Raw genomic sequence first — 15321 nt, 5'->3', positions numbered from 1 at the left:
CTTAACCTTTCGAGCATATAGGTATTACAGTTAATCTCCTACATACGTTCGATAAAATACGCCCGTCACCGCCGTAACCGCAGAAAATATCACATTCCACCGTGTGTGCGTGTGTGTTTGGTTCCGTTCCGTTTATCAGACACGCAACGCGGTCAGTCTTGTGGTGTAGTCTGGCGAGAGAAGATCCCGCCGAGGCGTTCTTCCGGAAAGATGGCGGCCTACATAGTGATACCGGTGATCGTGCTAACGATAATGGCCATTTGGTTTATGGTGGTGAGTGGACGAAGGCTGTTGCAAGCAAAGCGCTTTTAAATAAAACTCAGCTTAATAGAGATCGGGTACAGACTCGGAACAGGAACCTCAAAACCCGATTGGTTGATTGAGTCAGAGTTATTTTTGACAGTGATTGCGGCAAGCAAGCAAGTTTCCCGTATCTTATCGGTTGGCTTAGCGTGCCATTTGGATAAAAAAGCACGAAAGCAGTTTTGTTTATCATGTTAGATGGGACCTAACTTTTGTTGTGAAATTAGCGAAAGCATGTGTGTGAGAGTGTAACGAGCGTCCCTTTTTGCCCTTTTTTTGCAGTACATGTACGACAAACGAATAAAACCCACATTTAGTTCAACATCGACACCGGGTAAGATTTGATACTCCGCATTTCAATGGGGACGCATTGGTTAATCTCCATTCAATGCTCTTTTCAGCCACGACAACCTGCACAAACGTACGGCAGGAAGGTGGTATAGTGTACACAATTTCCAACACACCCAACAACGGTGGGGCGACCGGTATGGCACGCCCTGCCTCGGATCTGAACAGTGGTGCCACACACATCCGCATCGAGCCCGATGGACGTGGTGGTCCACCGCCGCAGTACGGTGGCTACACGAGCCAGAATTTGATTGTTGTAACGACAATTCCTAGAGGTGCGTGTGCTTCATGGATTAAGGAAGGGGAATCGGTCCCGTTCTGGTAGGATTTATTCACATCGGTGCTTCTTTGTCATTACAGATTTACCGCCATCGTACGATCAGGTGGTAACGAGCAGGAACGATCCACCCATTAGTAGTAGTAGTAACGATACGGCAGTATAAACAAATCTCAATACCGTATGATATTTTATACAGACGAGAAGGTGTTTTCACGATGTGTTTCACGATGTTTTTTTGTAGAAAATAAAGTTATTTGATAACGTGTGTTTTTCCCACTGTACCAACAGAAAACAGTGCACAGTTTTATGGTTTATCAAAAAAAAAAAAAAAAAAAAAAAAACGCTCGCGAGATCTTCTAATGCGATGTGCGATACAGTATCTGTTGCAGCGTAGGACCGTACCGTCCGTACGGATCGTCCGGCAGGAAGAAGCAGTCTTTTACCCACGAGTAACCGACGACACGCGTTTCGATAATGCGTCGCCATTCTGAAGGGGAGAAGAGAAAGTGCGAATTAGTACGAGAGAAAAGAGAGTGATAGAACAAAACAAACGGCCCCTTGGTTCAAGAGAGTACCTGGAGAAATGTCAAGAAGATCACGAAAATTATCGTTCGATATGATCACACCATCAAACTGTTCAGCGATTGATAGTATTAATCTGTAAGTAAGGTAAACATTAGATCACAATAAGCGGGTTTGTTTGGCGATAGTTACCGATCATCGTACGATGAAGAGCACTGGCCGGGAAGACTTTTGCACGGGGCCAGCGTTACATCGCCATTTCGATGCATCTGTTCTAGCAATGCCTGGTCCGTACTTTGATACCTTTTTAATCTGTAACCAAAAACAAACAGAGAAAGATGTTTGAAATACAAATCGCGTTCGTCTCGGCGCTCTATCTTTAAAGAAAAACGCACTTAAACTGAGGCACTACGGCGGTCACCTCGAAGCCGAGCTTTTTAAAGTAATTTATACACAGCTCTAACCCCTTGACCGAGAACATCTTCCCATTGAGATGGCTGGAAGATAAAGAGAAATGGTACACAATTACAATCATACACGGTCGTCTCAGTCTGTACCACTATCTTACCCATACGCGACATTATTTCCATCGATGATCACCATCCGCTTCATCTTCTTTTCTACATGAAGAGCCGACCCAATAACCACATCGTTCGTATTCGTGGCTTTTCCACCTCCTCCACCACCTTTACCACTACCACTACCACTACCACCACCCCCACCTCCACCACCACCACCACCACCTTTACCACCACCACTACCACTACCACTGCCATTTGTGTGTGGCTTCTGTGGAGGACGTTTGGGTTTCACTCGAGCAGCGTTAGACGCACTGTACCCGAGCGGGATACGATCCAGCGTGGGAAAGGCTGGCGTTTTGGTGTTGCTAGCAGCATATGACGAGCAAGAAGGTTGCTGCTCCGTATCGGGATAGTCGCTCAAATCGATCACATCAGTAACGATCGTTTCGGCAGCTTGACTGTTGGAACGGATCTTCTTCTTCGTCTGTACTTTAGTGGCACTGGTATTGGTACTGTTACTGCTTGAACTCGGGCACGGTTCGGCAGTGCCCACCGTTATTGGTGCTGCACATTCAGCAGCGTTGATCTTCATGTCCTTCATGCTGTTGTTCATCGTTTGATCGAACGTGCTGTCTAGCACAATCACACTACATTCGTTCGGTTCGATCGTGGCAGACCGGCGGTGGTCCGGTTCGATACTGCCAGACGACGGTTGTTGTTTTGGTTCACCATCCTTCGTTGATGCTGATTGTTCCACATCGGTACCGACGACGTACAGTGGAACATCTTCCTCCCGTATACCAGGGTTACGATCGACGTAAAACAAAGGATCAGTGGAAGCATTTTCCACTGCATCACCACCCGTACCACTCGTCGGCTCACTTTCTTCATCCGAATCCTCAATCACGATCGTATCGGGGGCCGATTTTCGTTGATTATTCTCTTTGATACCCCCGTTCTGTGGGTTGACAGCGACTGGCATGTTTTGGAGCTGCACTACTGCATCTTGCTGCTTGCGACGTTTTTCCACAACAGCACTCAACCGGCGCAAATTTTCCTTCGAGCTTCGTTTCATCGCTTTCGACATCTTGCCAGGGCTCATGTTTGCCTGCAATATGCATAAAGGGTGGTTAGAAGCGTGGCTTGAAAAGGGATTTCGTCTCCCGGGGTGTACTAACCTGCCGGGTATCCATGCTTGCGAAGGTCTGTGCCAGCTGGTTCGTCGGTTTCTTTTTAGGTCTCCGTTTAGCTTTGAATGTGGTAGGTTTCTCCTTTTTGGTGCTACGGCGAGGTTGAGCAGGCCCGTTTGATTGCTGCTTCTTGCCCGCCCTAGTGCGAGCCATGCTGGCGCGTTGTGGAAAGATTGTAATAACAAAACTCATTCAGATTGTATTTGTTCGGGTGTAAACAGACCGATCGGTGGTGATGCTACACTGCTACAGACAGCAGGACATGAAATGTATGAAACATGCAAGTAGTTGCTCCCTTTCTGGAGGACCTTCTCCGCAGTGCGCATGTCCTACTCTCCTACACGCTTCCTTCAATCCGTCACAAAGGCTCGAAGAAGCAAAATCAATGACATTAGTCACGACAACTTACTGGGCAGAAGATTGCACTCACTTTAGGATAGCTTTTCCTCCACCCAACGTAGTGTTAAAAAATTAGCGTTTTTTGTAACCCTTCAGCTATTGTAGATTTTCAGAAAGATCGACACACAAGGACCCGATGGAATTGATATGGGAAAACATCAGCACCGCGCTGGAACTGGCGCCCGACACAGCGGACAGGTGGTTGGCCAAGCTTCGGGCACAGTACGCGCAAAGCCATCGCCACTACCACACGGAGTCCGAGCTGATCCGTCGAAAGGTTCCCCATCTAACGGGAGCGAGCGTATGCATTCAGCTGGCCGCCCTGTTTCAGTATTACCACTTCGAGGCGGACAAAGACTGTGTCGCACGGAACTGTGAGACAGTGGGTGAATTCTTTGCCGATGCACAGATTGAAAATGTAAGCCTCTTCCCCAAGCAATTGCTGCAGGTTGATCTTTCTAATGCGGATCATCTTTCCAGAAAACGCTGGAAGCGAACGTAAAGCGACTGCTGGGAGACTTGCAGATGGAGGCTGGGGATCTATCCGAGAATGACGTGCAATACTTTCAGGACTTGGACCTGCTAGTACTAGGGTGAGTTAGTATGGGGGGGGGGGACACCGGAGTTGGAGTTAGTTCTAATGTTGTGCTCTCTCCCGCTCATGCTATCATTCCCGACATGCCAGTATCCCGGCGGAAGAGTACAAACAATACACCCAGCAGCTTCGTAACGAATGTCCGGCAGAGGATGTCAGTTCCTACGATAAAATGCGCCTTAAGGTAAATGCCGGCTGCATCTTCAGGAAGCGTTTAGCGGAACTTGTGTTTTCTTCTTTGCAGCTACTGCAAGCGCTGAGCCGCATACCGAGCATTTACATGACGGCGCAGTTCAGCGAGCGCTTCGAGAGTGCCGCACGAACCAACATTGAGCAGGAAATTAAGGATTTGCAATCGAAATAGAGCACCAATCGGTAGACACAATACTAACCTCTGCTACGTAAGTATTATTACTCGTTCTCGCCGTTACGTGTTCGTGCCGTGTGTTCGCCGAAACAACTGTTCCACGCTGTTCCAACCGCATTGGATTGTCGGTGGGGGTTTGGGACGTCGTTGCGTTAAAAGTTAGGGTAAACGAATAAAGAGTCTATCGCTATTTGGGTAGTATATTTGATGTTGCGGGCACAGTAGCACAATTGTAATTCGCAAGGAGGATTTTTTCCCACAATACTAATCGATGTGTGGTGCTGGCTGCGGGCTAGCGCTTTCGCAAAAATAAAGAAGCCATGTAAACAAACGCACCATGCGCGGGATTGTCAACGATGACGTTTCTTGCCACCGCCACTTTGACAGCGAACGGTCAAAACCGAATCGTGTGTGCTTCCCCCAGGGGCCATGGCTTGTTAAGAATCCACAGGGCATGCTGTGATTGTAGTCGAAGTTGGAGTTTTACTATAGAAAATAGTTATATTTACATATTAATGAGTGAATTTATTCTCTTTTATTATAAAATACCATTAAATGGGACAAAAATGCACTCCTTGAATTACAAAAGCACTAAAGAACGTAATTTAAGACAACCAATCACCATTGCATAATCTTGTCAGCAGCTCGTTAGCGCGCCTAAACAAGGTTGGCGAGTTGGGTGCTGTGTTATCGTACGATGTGGATGGTTTTTTGCACTTATTTCCAATTGTTTGCGCGAAGAGGACGCATCGTTTCGAAAGTAAGTTCCTGCGGTGGGGAAGATTTCAAACACGAAATCGCGAAATTCGTTTGCCGTGGTTTGGTCCATCGTGTGTGTTTGGCGCTGGTGATCAGCTGAACGCAGTACACAGCAAAAAATAGACACCAAACCACACATACACACACGTACACGTGGTCGGTGTGTGGTGTAGCCAGCGAACACGGCACGGCACGGCACACCCGAACGGCCCGAGAACGGCCCGAATCCACTTCTTCCGTGGCGGTTGATTGGATTCGTATTTCGAGCATTACATAAAACCGTTTTCTTCATTTCCCAAAACTCGCAGCTTCCGACTGGTGGTGTGTTCATTCCTCCTGCGCTGCTGATCCTGTACTCTTGAGTTCCTGTTCCTCTGTGCGCTGCAAAAAGTCGATACCGCCCCTCACCCCGCCAGCAACCATGTCTGATAAGGTCCGTGTGTGCATCGTCGGTTCCGGAAACTGGTAAGTGTTCGCCATACTTCTGGAGATACCGGAAAAGTGTGTGTATGCGTGTGTGTGCAGTTTTTTTTTCCCTCTCTCTATCCTGCCAAAAAGGCATCACATCGTTAGTCCTTGAACAGATAGCTAGAAGAAGTAGGCCGTGATTGACAGTGGCGTGATATCCTTGCGCGAACATGTGTGTTTGTGTGAGTGCGTTTCCGTAGTGTTTTTGTTCTCCAGGATAAACAACACAGCTCCCCCCTCCCCACATTCCATTTCTGCTCCACCGTTCTGCTCCAATGTCAAGGCAATCTGTGTTGTTGTGAGCAATTTTTCCTCACAAAAGTAAAGCGAGTAAAAATCCTCCACCGTCGGGAGGTCAGGGTTACGTAAAGGAAGCGCGAGATAAAGTGAAACGATTCTCGAGCAATGAAAACAACAGTCACAGAGAGAAAAAATACTACGAATGCGCGCGTCAGTGTGGGAGTATTTACATCTCGTCGCACGAAGAAAAGTCAATTAAAGCAAAAAAAGATGTCCCCAAGCTGACCTACTCTCCTCAAGTGAGGACGGACACAGAGTTGATGAAGGTTAAGTTCTTTTGCTCTGCTTCTATTGTCATAGTAAACATAGAAAACGTCGGCCACCAATGAGCAATGTTTTGGTGTGTTTCGCGCCGGGAAACGTTCTACCGAAGCAAATAGGATTACATATGCTATTGTTTATGCCTTGCGAAAAAAAAGGATAACAACAAACTGGTATTAAACCTTGTTTCTCTTTTGTCTATTTTCAACATTCTAGGGGATCGGCCATCGCCAAGATCGTGGGCGCCAATGCCAAGCGGCTGGCCACGTTCGAGGACCGCGTCACGATGTACGTGTACGAGGAGATGATCGATGGCAAGAAGCTAACGGAAATCATCAACACGACGCACGAGAACGTCAAGTATCTGCCTGGACACAAGCTGCCCGAGAACGTCGTAAGTTTTTGTGCATTTCAACGGAGCGTGTCCCATCCTCCCCCTACGATATTGCCTGTTGCGCGGTTGAACGGTGGGCCTGAAGTATTTATAGTATTTGTCCTTTGTCACGGTGCCAAAGTTCCATCTGATCGTAATAGTCCGTGGGCGTGGGCGCCCGTAAACCCATCCAAACTCCCACCTCCTCCACGTCTCGCCAGGTGTGTCCGGGATGGAGGGAGAATAATTAATTGCCCCCTCCGATAGGTAATGGCTTATCGGTTGTTTACCGAAGCTGTTGGTTCTGCGATTGAGAAACAGTTTTTATGGTGAGCCTGTCGGTTATCTTATCGGTTGGGAAGGTTCATCGTGTTTGAGCTCTCGAAGATTAATAATTCCATGTATTGTGGGAACGTGTCGAAACATATTTAATATGTGTCAAAATGCTGCCGACACACCACACCCCTGGGGGAGGGAATAGTAAATGAGTTTTAAATGAGCATGGCTTATAGCGCGGCAATGTTGAATGATCTTCCACGACGGAGTGTGATTGTATGTACGAACGACTGCGACTGCATCACACAGCGACTGCATTTATCTTAACAGCTGCTCGTATAAGTGTGTGAGTTCTCGTTCTCTTGCAACACACACACACGTACACATCGCTGGATAGTTGTGTGTAGTAGGGCAATTAAGCGCACTAGAAGCTTGCACGTGACTGCACGTGGCATGATGCGGAAGCATGCCCGCTAGCTAGATGGATGACCTCAAGTGTGCACTATTGGCGCGCTGTTCGCCGTCGCTGCCAGCTCATATCCACTCAAAGTGAAGTGGGAAGGCCACTAACTAGAGTATGCTGCTAACATCGATCATTTCCTGGACATTATTTTGACGAAGGAAATATATTTCCTGTCAGCGCTGTTCCTTGCAGATTGATTAATTTATCGTTTGACGATTTTACTTTCACCGACAGACAGCACACAATCACTTTCAAATCTCACTTTACATAAGCGCCGAAATGTAGTTGCAAAGCAACACGGCCGGCGATTGTTGTGAGCAAAGGAAAGGTTATCACTCTACGCCTCCAAGTCCGACCCAGAGTGCCCTCGGTCAATTCCGTTCGTCAGTCTTGTCTTTCTTTTTCCGTTCGTCCGCCGAGCGTGAAAAGTGATTCGGTTGGAATTTGGAACCACCCTGCCCAGCACAAAGGGGGGACCTTGCGAAAGAACCTGTTTCGACTTTATCGCGCTTATCATTAACCTTCCCGGCGACCACCACCCGCTGTCGTCCGCTGTCGAAGCATTTTGTCAACTCGGGCTTTTCGACAGTCCAATGAATAGCGATTATGTAAGGGGACAGTGGTGTTTAAATAGGAATTGCCCCCGAGGTGTCGCCCGAGAGCAGCAGCAGCAGTAAAACAAGAGCAACACCAGCACAGAAAGAAAGGAAGCAACGATAACGATAATTGATCAAACAAATGTATGCAAATAGCAGCAACACCACCACCCCCAGTCTGCCAGCGCCCTTGCCATTATCATACGGAGCCATTTTCGAAGACGGATCGTTTGCTTGTTTCTTTGTTCGCAAGCGTAATGTCTTTTTCCGGACACACATACACATGGTGGTGTAGCGTAGCGATCAATGAACCACATCTATTGCTCGTCAACCCGTGCCGACATAATGATTGAGCGGCGTAGCGAGAGTTTAGACAAAGGGGGAGGAGGGTTGAGTAGAACTGTACGAGCCGAACACGTTGTGCATTGGCTGTGCAGCTGCATTTTCACTCGCGTGGGCACGGAGTTTATTTTTAAACCTTCGACATTAGGAAAAAGCCAATGCTGTAAGCAAAGACAAGCGGGTGAGATGTATTGTTTAACATGCCGGTCACGAATAGATTGATCATAGCTTGTTCGTGCTGTTTTAGGGGAAGAAATCGATGAGTTTTTGACTTCTTTTATTCCAGTAGAACGATAATTTGACATATTGGCAGAAGGTTTGCCTTCTTTAAACTAATGCTCTCGGATATAATTATACTTCCTACTGATAATGATTGGGTCCTTTTAATGTGTGTCTGGTGTTTTCCCCCCTTCTTCTTTCCAATTACCCTAGGTCGCCGTTCCGGATGTGGTGGAAGCTGCCAAGGATGCTGACATTCTGATCTTTGTCGTGCCGCACCAGTTTATCCGTGGACTGGGCACGCAGCTGCTCGGCAAAATCAAGCCGACGGCCGTCGGTCTGTCCCTGATCAAGGGCTTCGATGTTGCCGAGGGTGGTGGCATGGAGCTGATCTCGCACCTGATCACCAAGCATCTGAAGATCCCGTGCTCGGTGCTGATGGGCGCCAATCTGGCCGGTGAGGTCGCGGAGGAGAAGTTCTGCGAGACGACCATCGGCTGCCGGGACATGAAGATTGCGCAAACCCTGCGCGATCTCTTCCTGACGCCAAACTTCCGCGTGGTCGTGGTGGACGATGTCGATGCGGTCGAGATCTGCGGTGCGCTCAAGAACATTGTGGCTTGCGGTGCCGGATTCGTCGACGGCATGGGACTGGGCGACAACACGAAGGCGGCCGTCATTCGGTTAGGTCTGATGGAGATGATCAAGTTCGTGGATGTGTTCTACCCGGGCAGCAAGCTGTCGACGTTCTTCGAGAGCTGCGGCGTTGCTGATCTCATCACTACGTGTTACGGTGAATTTTAGCGCTTTGGATTGTGGTGTAGTTGTGTGATGGCTGGAAACTAATGTGCAAACTCCCTTCCCGCTGAGAACAGGTGGCCGTAACCGTAAGGTGTCGGAAGCGTTCGTGAAGACGGGCAAAACGATCGTAGAGCTGGAGAACGAGATGCTCAATGGACAGAAGCTGCAGGGCCCGATCACTGCCGAGGAGGTGAACTTTATGCTGAAGAGCAAAGGCATGGAGGATAAGTGAGTGTTTTGGGCGAATGTTCCTTTCCTAGACGATGGCGAGCTAAATAAATCCGCTCGTTTCGTTGTAGATTCCCACTATTTACCGCCATCCACAAGATCTGCACCGGTACGGTGAAGCCGCAAGGATTCCTGGACTGTCTGCGCAACCACCCGGAGCACATGTAAGTCGAACTTCTCCTTCTTCTTCTTCTACTTCTCCTCTCACGCAACCAAAAACAAAAAATAATGTGCTGGCCCAAACACGCCATTTAAATCGACCAAAATTCGCTCACAATGCCTGGTGTGTGTAGCGTTTTGTGTCAGCGCAATAGCAAAAAAAAGACAAAAGCAACAAAAACCGAGAACCGAGTGTTTCCGAGTACAAACGGAAGCAATTGCAAGTCAAGCAAGAGATATGAGAGAGTAGAGTTAGGCGCGCAACGGGTTGCTGTGTGGTAGCCGTAGAGATGAGCTTTGTTGAACTATCTATATACACATACACAAAAAAAAGAAAGAGATAAGCATACAATTGTTTGCGACCCGTAGATGGGGCAACGCCTTAAAATTGAACGTTATTAAGGGATATAATCCGACACTTTAGCAGCACAGCAGCACCCGGCGCAGATATCAGTAGAAAGTGTATGTGTTTGTGTGTAGACAAATCTGAACCAACCAAACAAAATTGTTAAACAAAAGTATGGATGCAACATCCAGCAACTAACTACGGTAGTCAGTCAGTCAGGCAGATAGCAAACTGTACTCGAACACCTCCCTCCGGTTTTGTGTGTAGTAGGCGTTGTTAACTCTTGTGCACAGACATTGTGTTTTCTTCTTCGCTAGCATCTTTGCAGTTGCACTGTTGTTTTTCGATACAGTTTAAAGTTTTTGCCAGTTCGTTATCTTTCGTAATTTACTCTTTGATATTTTCTATGTTTTTTCCCCCTCTAAAGTTTCCCCTCTTCCATTTACATACTTTATTTGTTCTAAATTACGACACAGATATGCGATTAGTTCACTTCACTTGTTTCTTTTTTCCTGTTACATCGCTTTGTGTATAATATGTTTACAAAAAATGCGTATATGGCAGTCCTATGGTACGTTTGTTCATCATAACACCACCACCGCCACGGGGTGTAGTAGACCCTCTACCACTCTGCCATTTTGCCTTATTTTTTGCGCGTATGTTTGTGTACAGTTTTGTGGCTAATTTGTGCAATAGTAGTGTGACATCACGATGATGATAAACCGCTTAGATGTGTGCGGGTTGTTAGGTAATTGAACAGAGAGAGAGAGGGAGAGAGGGAGCGGTCGCATTTAGAGTATATATGTTTGTTTATTGTTTGTGTTTAGTGTAATATCGCTAGAAACCCCGAAAGCAAAACAAGTAAATGTGAATAAGCATGGATATAGTACGAGATCGTTGTGTACATTCGCTGTTAATATATGATTTTGCCGATGTGTTTGTATTTAAACTGTGCATTTTACTTTAATTTAAGTTTATGTTGGCGGTAAATAAGCGCAGCGTTATTAATAATATGTTTCGTTTTCCTCAGAAGTGTTACCCTTTTATGATTCTTTTCCATTTAGGTAGAGGCTCAGTTTTACAATCTCCCATCATCATTGTTTTTACGACTTGTGTTTTATCTTTTTGCGCTGCAGATGCGTTTGTAGGGTAGAAGTGCCTTTTTGCTTTGAAGCTTTAAAGTCGTAGATAAAAGTACAAATATAGACATATCATCATGTGCATGGCAATGATATGGCATAAATTGGGCAAACAATAACAATGCTTATTACTACGTAGCCGGTGGACTTATTTATAACAAACGCTAAATGTGATGCTTTGATAATCGTTTCAGTTTATGTGTGAAAAATTTGTTCATATTTTAAATTGGAAGAGAACAATTCGGACGCTTGTTGTTGAAAATTACTGCTTGCTGTGGATCAAAATCTGAAAATTTACCTTAATACTATCGTGGCATGTGCATGGTGCATGAAAATGGCAATAGAAGAAGCTTTGGGCGTAAGAATGTAACCAGCTTTTCGCTTTCAAATCACATTGTATGCTTGGTAAATCATCTTTATGATGGGCTCTTTACAGCATCGTTTAACTCATGATTGTGGGGTATAAGAAAGAAGCACACTTCAATCATGTTATGCATGTTTCTTCTTTTTAGTATTTGTTTTGTTTAAAACGACATTCCGTTACCATCACCTTTTCCCGTAAAAAAAAGGATTCAGCTGTGTGCGAACATGAGTTTTACGTTATCGTTTTTCTTTCTCTTCTCTCCCCGTTCCTTCATTTTAGGACACCATGGGCAAAGCTCTAGAGAAATGTCGCACTTGTTGTTACCCAAGCCAAACCATTTCTCTGTAACAATAATAACAATCACACACACACCACCACCCAATAGCAATCGATCGCAATTTTCGCGTGTTGTAGCTAATCACAATTCCTTCCCCCCTTTGACTCTTGTGTCAGTCAGACAAGATCAGTCAGGGATCACAATCAGATCTCACAACATAGCTAAAGGATAACGCTACTACTATTACTACTACTACCGCTACTACTACTTATCCTTACCTTCCAAAACACGGCTCAGAAGGTTGTGAAATTTGCATTTATTTTGAGTTGGCAAAAGCAAACGATTTTGCTGATAATACCAAATATCAAGCCAAGCTAACACATACATTCCCTGGTTTTAGAAACATTTTATGATATTATTTTCTATTTTTATTTTCTACCTAACAGTAAGCGTTAAAGTGTTTCTTTTAGACTGGTTTTGTTTTGTTTCTGTAATGAGATTTAAATTACTCAAAAATTTTAAAGCGTTTTTTTTCAATATTGCTTCCACAAGGGGGCAGTGGGTTTGAAATTGGCGACTAGTGGGGCTTTTGCTTTCCATCATTTTCCAATACGTTTAGATAGGTCAAGAGAGAAAGAGAGAGGTGTGCGAGTTGTTAAACCAATCCAAAACGTCCATCCATCGTCACCGAAATTGGTTTTAGTGTTACAAAACAAAAACAAAAACGGGAAAAACAAAAAAAAAACAATCCTGCATGATATGTGATACGAAAGCTGATTTAAAAGTGAATAAACATCAACAGTTATTGGGACATTCGATTGGTATTCAATTGTTGAGAAATGCAAAACATAAACAAAAAGATGTGAGGGACCAAATTAACTCTCTCTCATAACAAGACCCCTCGGTGTATTTCCCGTGTCGTATGTAATTGTCCATTCCTTCTGGTTCTTCTGTTCTGTCCTGTTTCTACTGTTTTTTTGAACATAATTTCCATTGCGTTTATCGTTCACATCTTCGTGCTCATCCGTCCATCATACATCTGCACCGAATGAAACCGATTCCCGTAGATCGCCCTGTGTTCCTCCCTTACGTGTATGCTCTCCAATTGGCGAACCATCATAGCTGTTTCTTGCACCCTAATTGTGTTAAGCAACAAATTCGCTAGTTTTGTAACGTGAACTAATTGTGTTTTTCCTTTGGACCTCTGTTCCGCTCGTATCACGTCCCGGTGAAAGGTAAGTACTACTACTACTCTCGCCATGTTTCATGTTGACACAAAATCGGCATCTACACAAAACATAAAACAGAATTTACCGCAGAAGATTTTGTAGTCTAATGTAGGGTGTGTGGTCGATGTATGGCTAGATTGTAATATGTTTCCTTTCCATACTCTCTTCTCTTTTGTAGGCAAAAGTTTTCCTAAATCCAACGTGATACGCTAGTACGATCGGGAGCAACTACTAAACGCGCGTCACGTCGTGCATCGAACAGCACCCCGGCGCTGATATAACTATTAAATTATCTGGCATTAGAAGATGTTGCAAAACTTCCTCCGACCCGACCACCCCATGAAACAGGAAACACGTGGCGTGAAAATTCATTGCCACCCACCCCTCCCTCCCACCCTCGTCCCTCGTGGAAATGAAAATCGAATCTTAGGTGAAGCGAATTTTAGAACTTTCTATTTGATAAATGTTGTTATAGCAAAATGGTTGAAGACCGCTGTACATAGGACGTAATAAATTCGAAAAATGTAGACATCGCGAATAGACATGCTTGTGTGTGTGTGATTTCTTCTCGAAAATTAGCGCTCTCTTGGGTGGGTAAGTGAGATAAAATAACAGAAACAATAACCGAAATAAATCGGAGAAGCTGAGCTTTAAAATTTAAAATGCAATCACGTGGCTTGGTGTGCAGGGTTGGTTTGAACTTTAGCCAGTGGTAGGAATGCTCTGTTTCACTTCGGTCTCTTTCTTTCTCCCAACTTGCTGTCTGCTGGATGTGGGCAAAAAAATCAAACCTATCTGGTCACAACCAACTATGGGATGTTTCGCACGCTTTGTGGCCATACTTCATCATTTGTGTTGAAAAATGTTCAATTATGCAGTTCGTAGCGCTAATTGAAATGAAATAAATTTTCATGAAAATTAACGCTAAAAAACTGAACATTTTTCCTACCTAACTTTGCGTTGGTTCAAAAATTCAACCTCGCGTAGGTCTGCACCTGTTGTGTCAATATGAAGTTTATATTTTTTTTCTCTCTATCAACCTGTCAAATGCGCTCGGCGTGGAGCGACCTGGCCTCGGGTACAGCTTGCAGCGCAGGGGTGCGTTAGTTGTCAAAGTGAACTGTGCCAGTCAGGAGTTGTGATGGAATTGTTTCGTTTTCCGGTGCAGGTGCAATAAGCAATAGGAGGTGAAATTGTAGGTTACTGGTGTGTGGTGTGGCTGGTACCGAACAAATCTTGTGCTCGCGAATGTATGGGTGTGATGAAAGTGAAACAATCCGTGTGCGTGTGCGTGTGTGCTGGACTGGTGAAGAAACTGGACTAATCTTCCCTTCCCCGCCCTCTCTGCTCCCATGGCCTGAGGTAGATAAGCTGGCATGAAAGAACGGGGCTTCCAGAACACTGGCCCTGATGACTGGACGAAGTGTTAGCGGGGCAAGTCTCGCACGAAAACACCAACGGCACAAGGCTATCCTTTGTTGCGGGCATTCACACACATTCGATTAGAGGAAAGCAGCCCTTGATCGTAGCGTATGACTCCAATTTGCTGCTGGCTGGTCTGGTGAAACACGATTGTCTGTTGTTGTTGTTGTTGTTGGTGTGGTGTAGTGGTGTTTTGTGCCATTGCGAAGAGAAAGAGAGCGTTCGTATTGCGTCCACTCTGCGTATGCGTAACACCCACTCCATCCATCCATCCTGGAAAGGGATTGTCATAGGGAGGAGGGGGAGGATTGAGGCTTTAACAACCCCCACTCTCTTCAGCCCGAAACAAGGGACACTCCCCATCCTACCCCGAAAAATGGGGAAGAAGTTCGCACAATACGGCCCGAAAAAAAGCAAGATGGCGTGCTGCATTGTGGAGGCCTCCCTCCTTGAAGGGTAATAAATCCCTATCTCCCCCTTCCCGGAAAGGGGGGTGTGGGTGACGGTGTGTGTGTATGTATGTGTGCTGAAAGGTTGAGCGAAAATCCCCCCAGAGCGGGCTGTAGCGCGGTTTGGTGAGATTTTCATTGAGCGCGCGCTCTCTTCCAGATGGTTTTGCATAGCCCACAGTCACACAGACACATTCACACACACTTTCTTTGCCCTCGCTCTCTCTCTCTCACACACACACACACTCTGCCTGGAGGGTTGGTGTGTCTGTTGGGGTGGTGCGCGCTCGCTAGTTTCTCTGTTTTAACCCTCACGAGCCCACGA

At 45.8% G+C, this 15321-nt stretch overlaps 5 protein-coding genes across 13 annotated transcripts in view; 4 read left to right on the top strand and 1 right to left on the bottom strand.

Moving 5' to 3' along the window:
• The first annotated feature begins 160 nt into the window (after positions 1-160).
• On the top strand, positions 161-1223 carry LOC133391411 (uncharacterized). The gene is made up of 4 exons (XM_061645730.1): positions 161-273; positions 586-637; positions 705-926; positions 1012-1223. Exons 1-4 carry the CDS (start codon positions 211-213, stop codon positions 1092-1094), a joined length of 420 nt encoding a protein of 139 aa, XP_061501714.1. The 5' UTR covers positions 161-210; the 3' UTR covers positions 1095-1223.
• Positions 1197-4886, bottom strand: LOC3290399 (uncharacterized). The gene is made up of 7 exons (XM_564645.4): positions 4551-4886; positions 3153-3318; positions 2022-3082; positions 1849-1950; positions 1646-1765; positions 1507-1589; positions 1197-1418 (listed from the first exon to the last, which is right to left on the bottom strand). The coding sequence occupies exons 2-7, from the start codon at positions 3315-3317 to the stop codon at positions 1288-1290; spliced, it is 1662 nt and encodes a 553-aa protein (XP_564645.4). The 5' UTR covers position 3318; positions 4551-4886; the 3' UTR covers positions 1197-1287.
• On the top strand, positions 3476-4860 carry LOC1269635 (uncharacterized). 2 transcript variants are annotated; one of them, XM_308278.5, is made up of 4 exons: positions 3476-3981; positions 4044-4156; positions 4249-4342; positions 4403-4860. In XM_308278.5, exons 1-4 carry the CDS (start codon positions 3700-3702, stop codon positions 4520-4522), a joined length of 609 nt encoding a protein of 202 aa, XP_308278.4. In that variant the 5' UTR covers positions 3476-3699; the 3' UTR covers positions 4523-4860. The 2 variants fall into 2 exon arrangements, with proteins under 2 accessions (XP_308278.4, XP_061501713.1); XM_061645729.1 differs by having other exon boundaries at positions 4249-4860.
• A 243-nt stretch (positions 4887-5129) lies between the features above and the next one.
• On the top strand, positions 5130-13663 carry LOC1269636 (glycerol-3-phosphate dehydrogenase [NAD(+)], cytoplasmic). Of its 3 annotated transcripts, none has more exons than XM_061645720.1 (7): positions 5130-5285; positions 5593-5749; positions 6530-6707; positions 8796-9375; positions 9458-9611; positions 9683-9775; positions 11899-12707. In XM_061645720.1, the coding sequence occupies exons 2-7, from the start codon at positions 5706-5708 to the stop codon at positions 11918-11920; spliced, it is 1071 nt and encodes a 356-aa protein (XP_061501704.1). In that variant the 5' UTR covers positions 5130-5285; positions 5593-5705; the 3' UTR covers positions 11921-12707. The 3 variants fall into 3 exon arrangements, with proteins under 3 accessions (XP_061501704.1, XP_001687881.1, XP_061501705.1); XM_001687829.2 differs by lacking the exon at positions 11899-12707 and adding an exon at positions 13304-13663 and having other exon boundaries at positions 5131-5285; XM_061645721.1 differs by lacking the exon at positions 5130-5285 and having other exon boundaries at positions 5499-5749.
• A 528-nt stretch (positions 13664-14191) lies between these two features.
• Positions 14192-15321, top strand: part of LOC1269637 (kinesin-like protein KIF13A) — a 29197-nt gene continuing 28067 nt past the window's right edge. For 4 of the 6 annotated variants that reach the window (XM_061663523.1, XM_061663520.1, XM_061663522.1 and 1 more), the window contains exon 1: positions 14202-14320. The gene's annotated coding sequence lies outside the window, so the exon portion shown is untranslated. Of the gene's footprint in view, positions 14332-15321 lie in introns of all 6 variants that reach the window. The other 2 variants (XM_061663518.1, XM_061663519.1) reach the window with 2 other exon arrangements.

This window comes from Anopheles gambiae, chromosome 2, assembly GCF_943734735.2.
Source record: "Anopheles gambiae chromosome 2, idAnoGambNW_F1_1, whole genome shotgun sequence".
NCBI lineage: Eukaryota > Metazoa > Arthropoda > Insecta > Diptera > Culicidae > Anopheles > Anopheles gambiae.
This window is presented reverse-complemented; position numbering and strand designations above follow the sequence as displayed.

What these genes read in the sequence shown, in the direction of transcription:
- LOC133391411 (XM_061645730.1), top strand. Translation starts at nt 211, where the DNA reads ATGGCGGCCTACATAGTGATACCGGTGATCGTGCTAACGATAATGGCC. An exon ending in TGGCCATTTGGTTTATGGTG is followed by an intron (nt 274 to 585) that starts GTGAGTGGACGA and finishes CTTTTTTTGCAG; the next exon opens with TACATGTACGACAAACGAAT. An exon ending in TGTAACGACAATTCCTAGAG is followed by an intron (nt 927 to 1,011) that starts GTGCGTGTGCTT and finishes TTGTCATTACAG; the next exon opens with ATTTACCGCCATCGTACGAT.
- LOC1269635 (XM_061645729.1), top strand. Translation starts at nt 3,700, where the DNA reads ATGGAATTGATATGGGAAAACATCAGCACCGCGCTGGAACTGGCGCCC. An exon ending in CCGATGCACAGATTGAAAAT is followed by an intron (nt 3,982 to 4,043) that starts GTAAGCCTCTTC and finishes TCATCTTTCCAG; the next exon opens with AAAACGCTGGAAGCGAACGT. An exon ending in TTGGACCTGCTAGTACTAGG is followed by an intron (nt 4,157 to 4,248) that starts GTGAGTTAGTAT and finishes CCGACATGCCAG; the next exon opens with TATCCCGGCGGAAGAGTACA.
- LOC3290399 (XM_564645.4), bottom strand. Translation starts at nt 3,317, where the DNA reads ATGGCTCGCACTAGGGCGGGCAAGAAGCAGCAATCAAACGGGCCTGCT. An exon ending in GCCGTAGTGCCTCAGTTTAA is followed by an intron (nt 1,766 to 1,848) that starts GTGCGTTTTTCT and finishes TTTTGGTTACAG; the next exon opens with ATTAAAAAGGTATCAAAGTA. An exon ending in TCTTCATCGTACGATGATCG is followed by an intron (nt 1,590 to 1,645) that starts GTAACTATCGCC and finishes CCTTACTTACAG; the next exon opens with ATTAATACTATCAATCGCTG.
- LOC1269636 (XM_061645720.1), top strand. Translation starts at nt 5,706, where the DNA reads ATGTCTGATAAGGTCCGTGTGTGCATCGTCGGTTCCGGAAACTG. An exon ending in ACAAGCTGCCCGAGAACGTC is followed by an intron (nt 6,708 to 8,795) that starts GTAAGTTTTTGT and finishes CAATTACCCTAG; the next exon opens with GTCGCCGTTCCGGATGTGGT. An exon ending in TCTCATCACTACGTGTTACG is followed by an intron (nt 9,376 to 9,457) that starts GTGAATTTTAGC and finishes CGCTGAGAACAG; the next exon opens with GTGGCCGTAACCGTAAGGTG.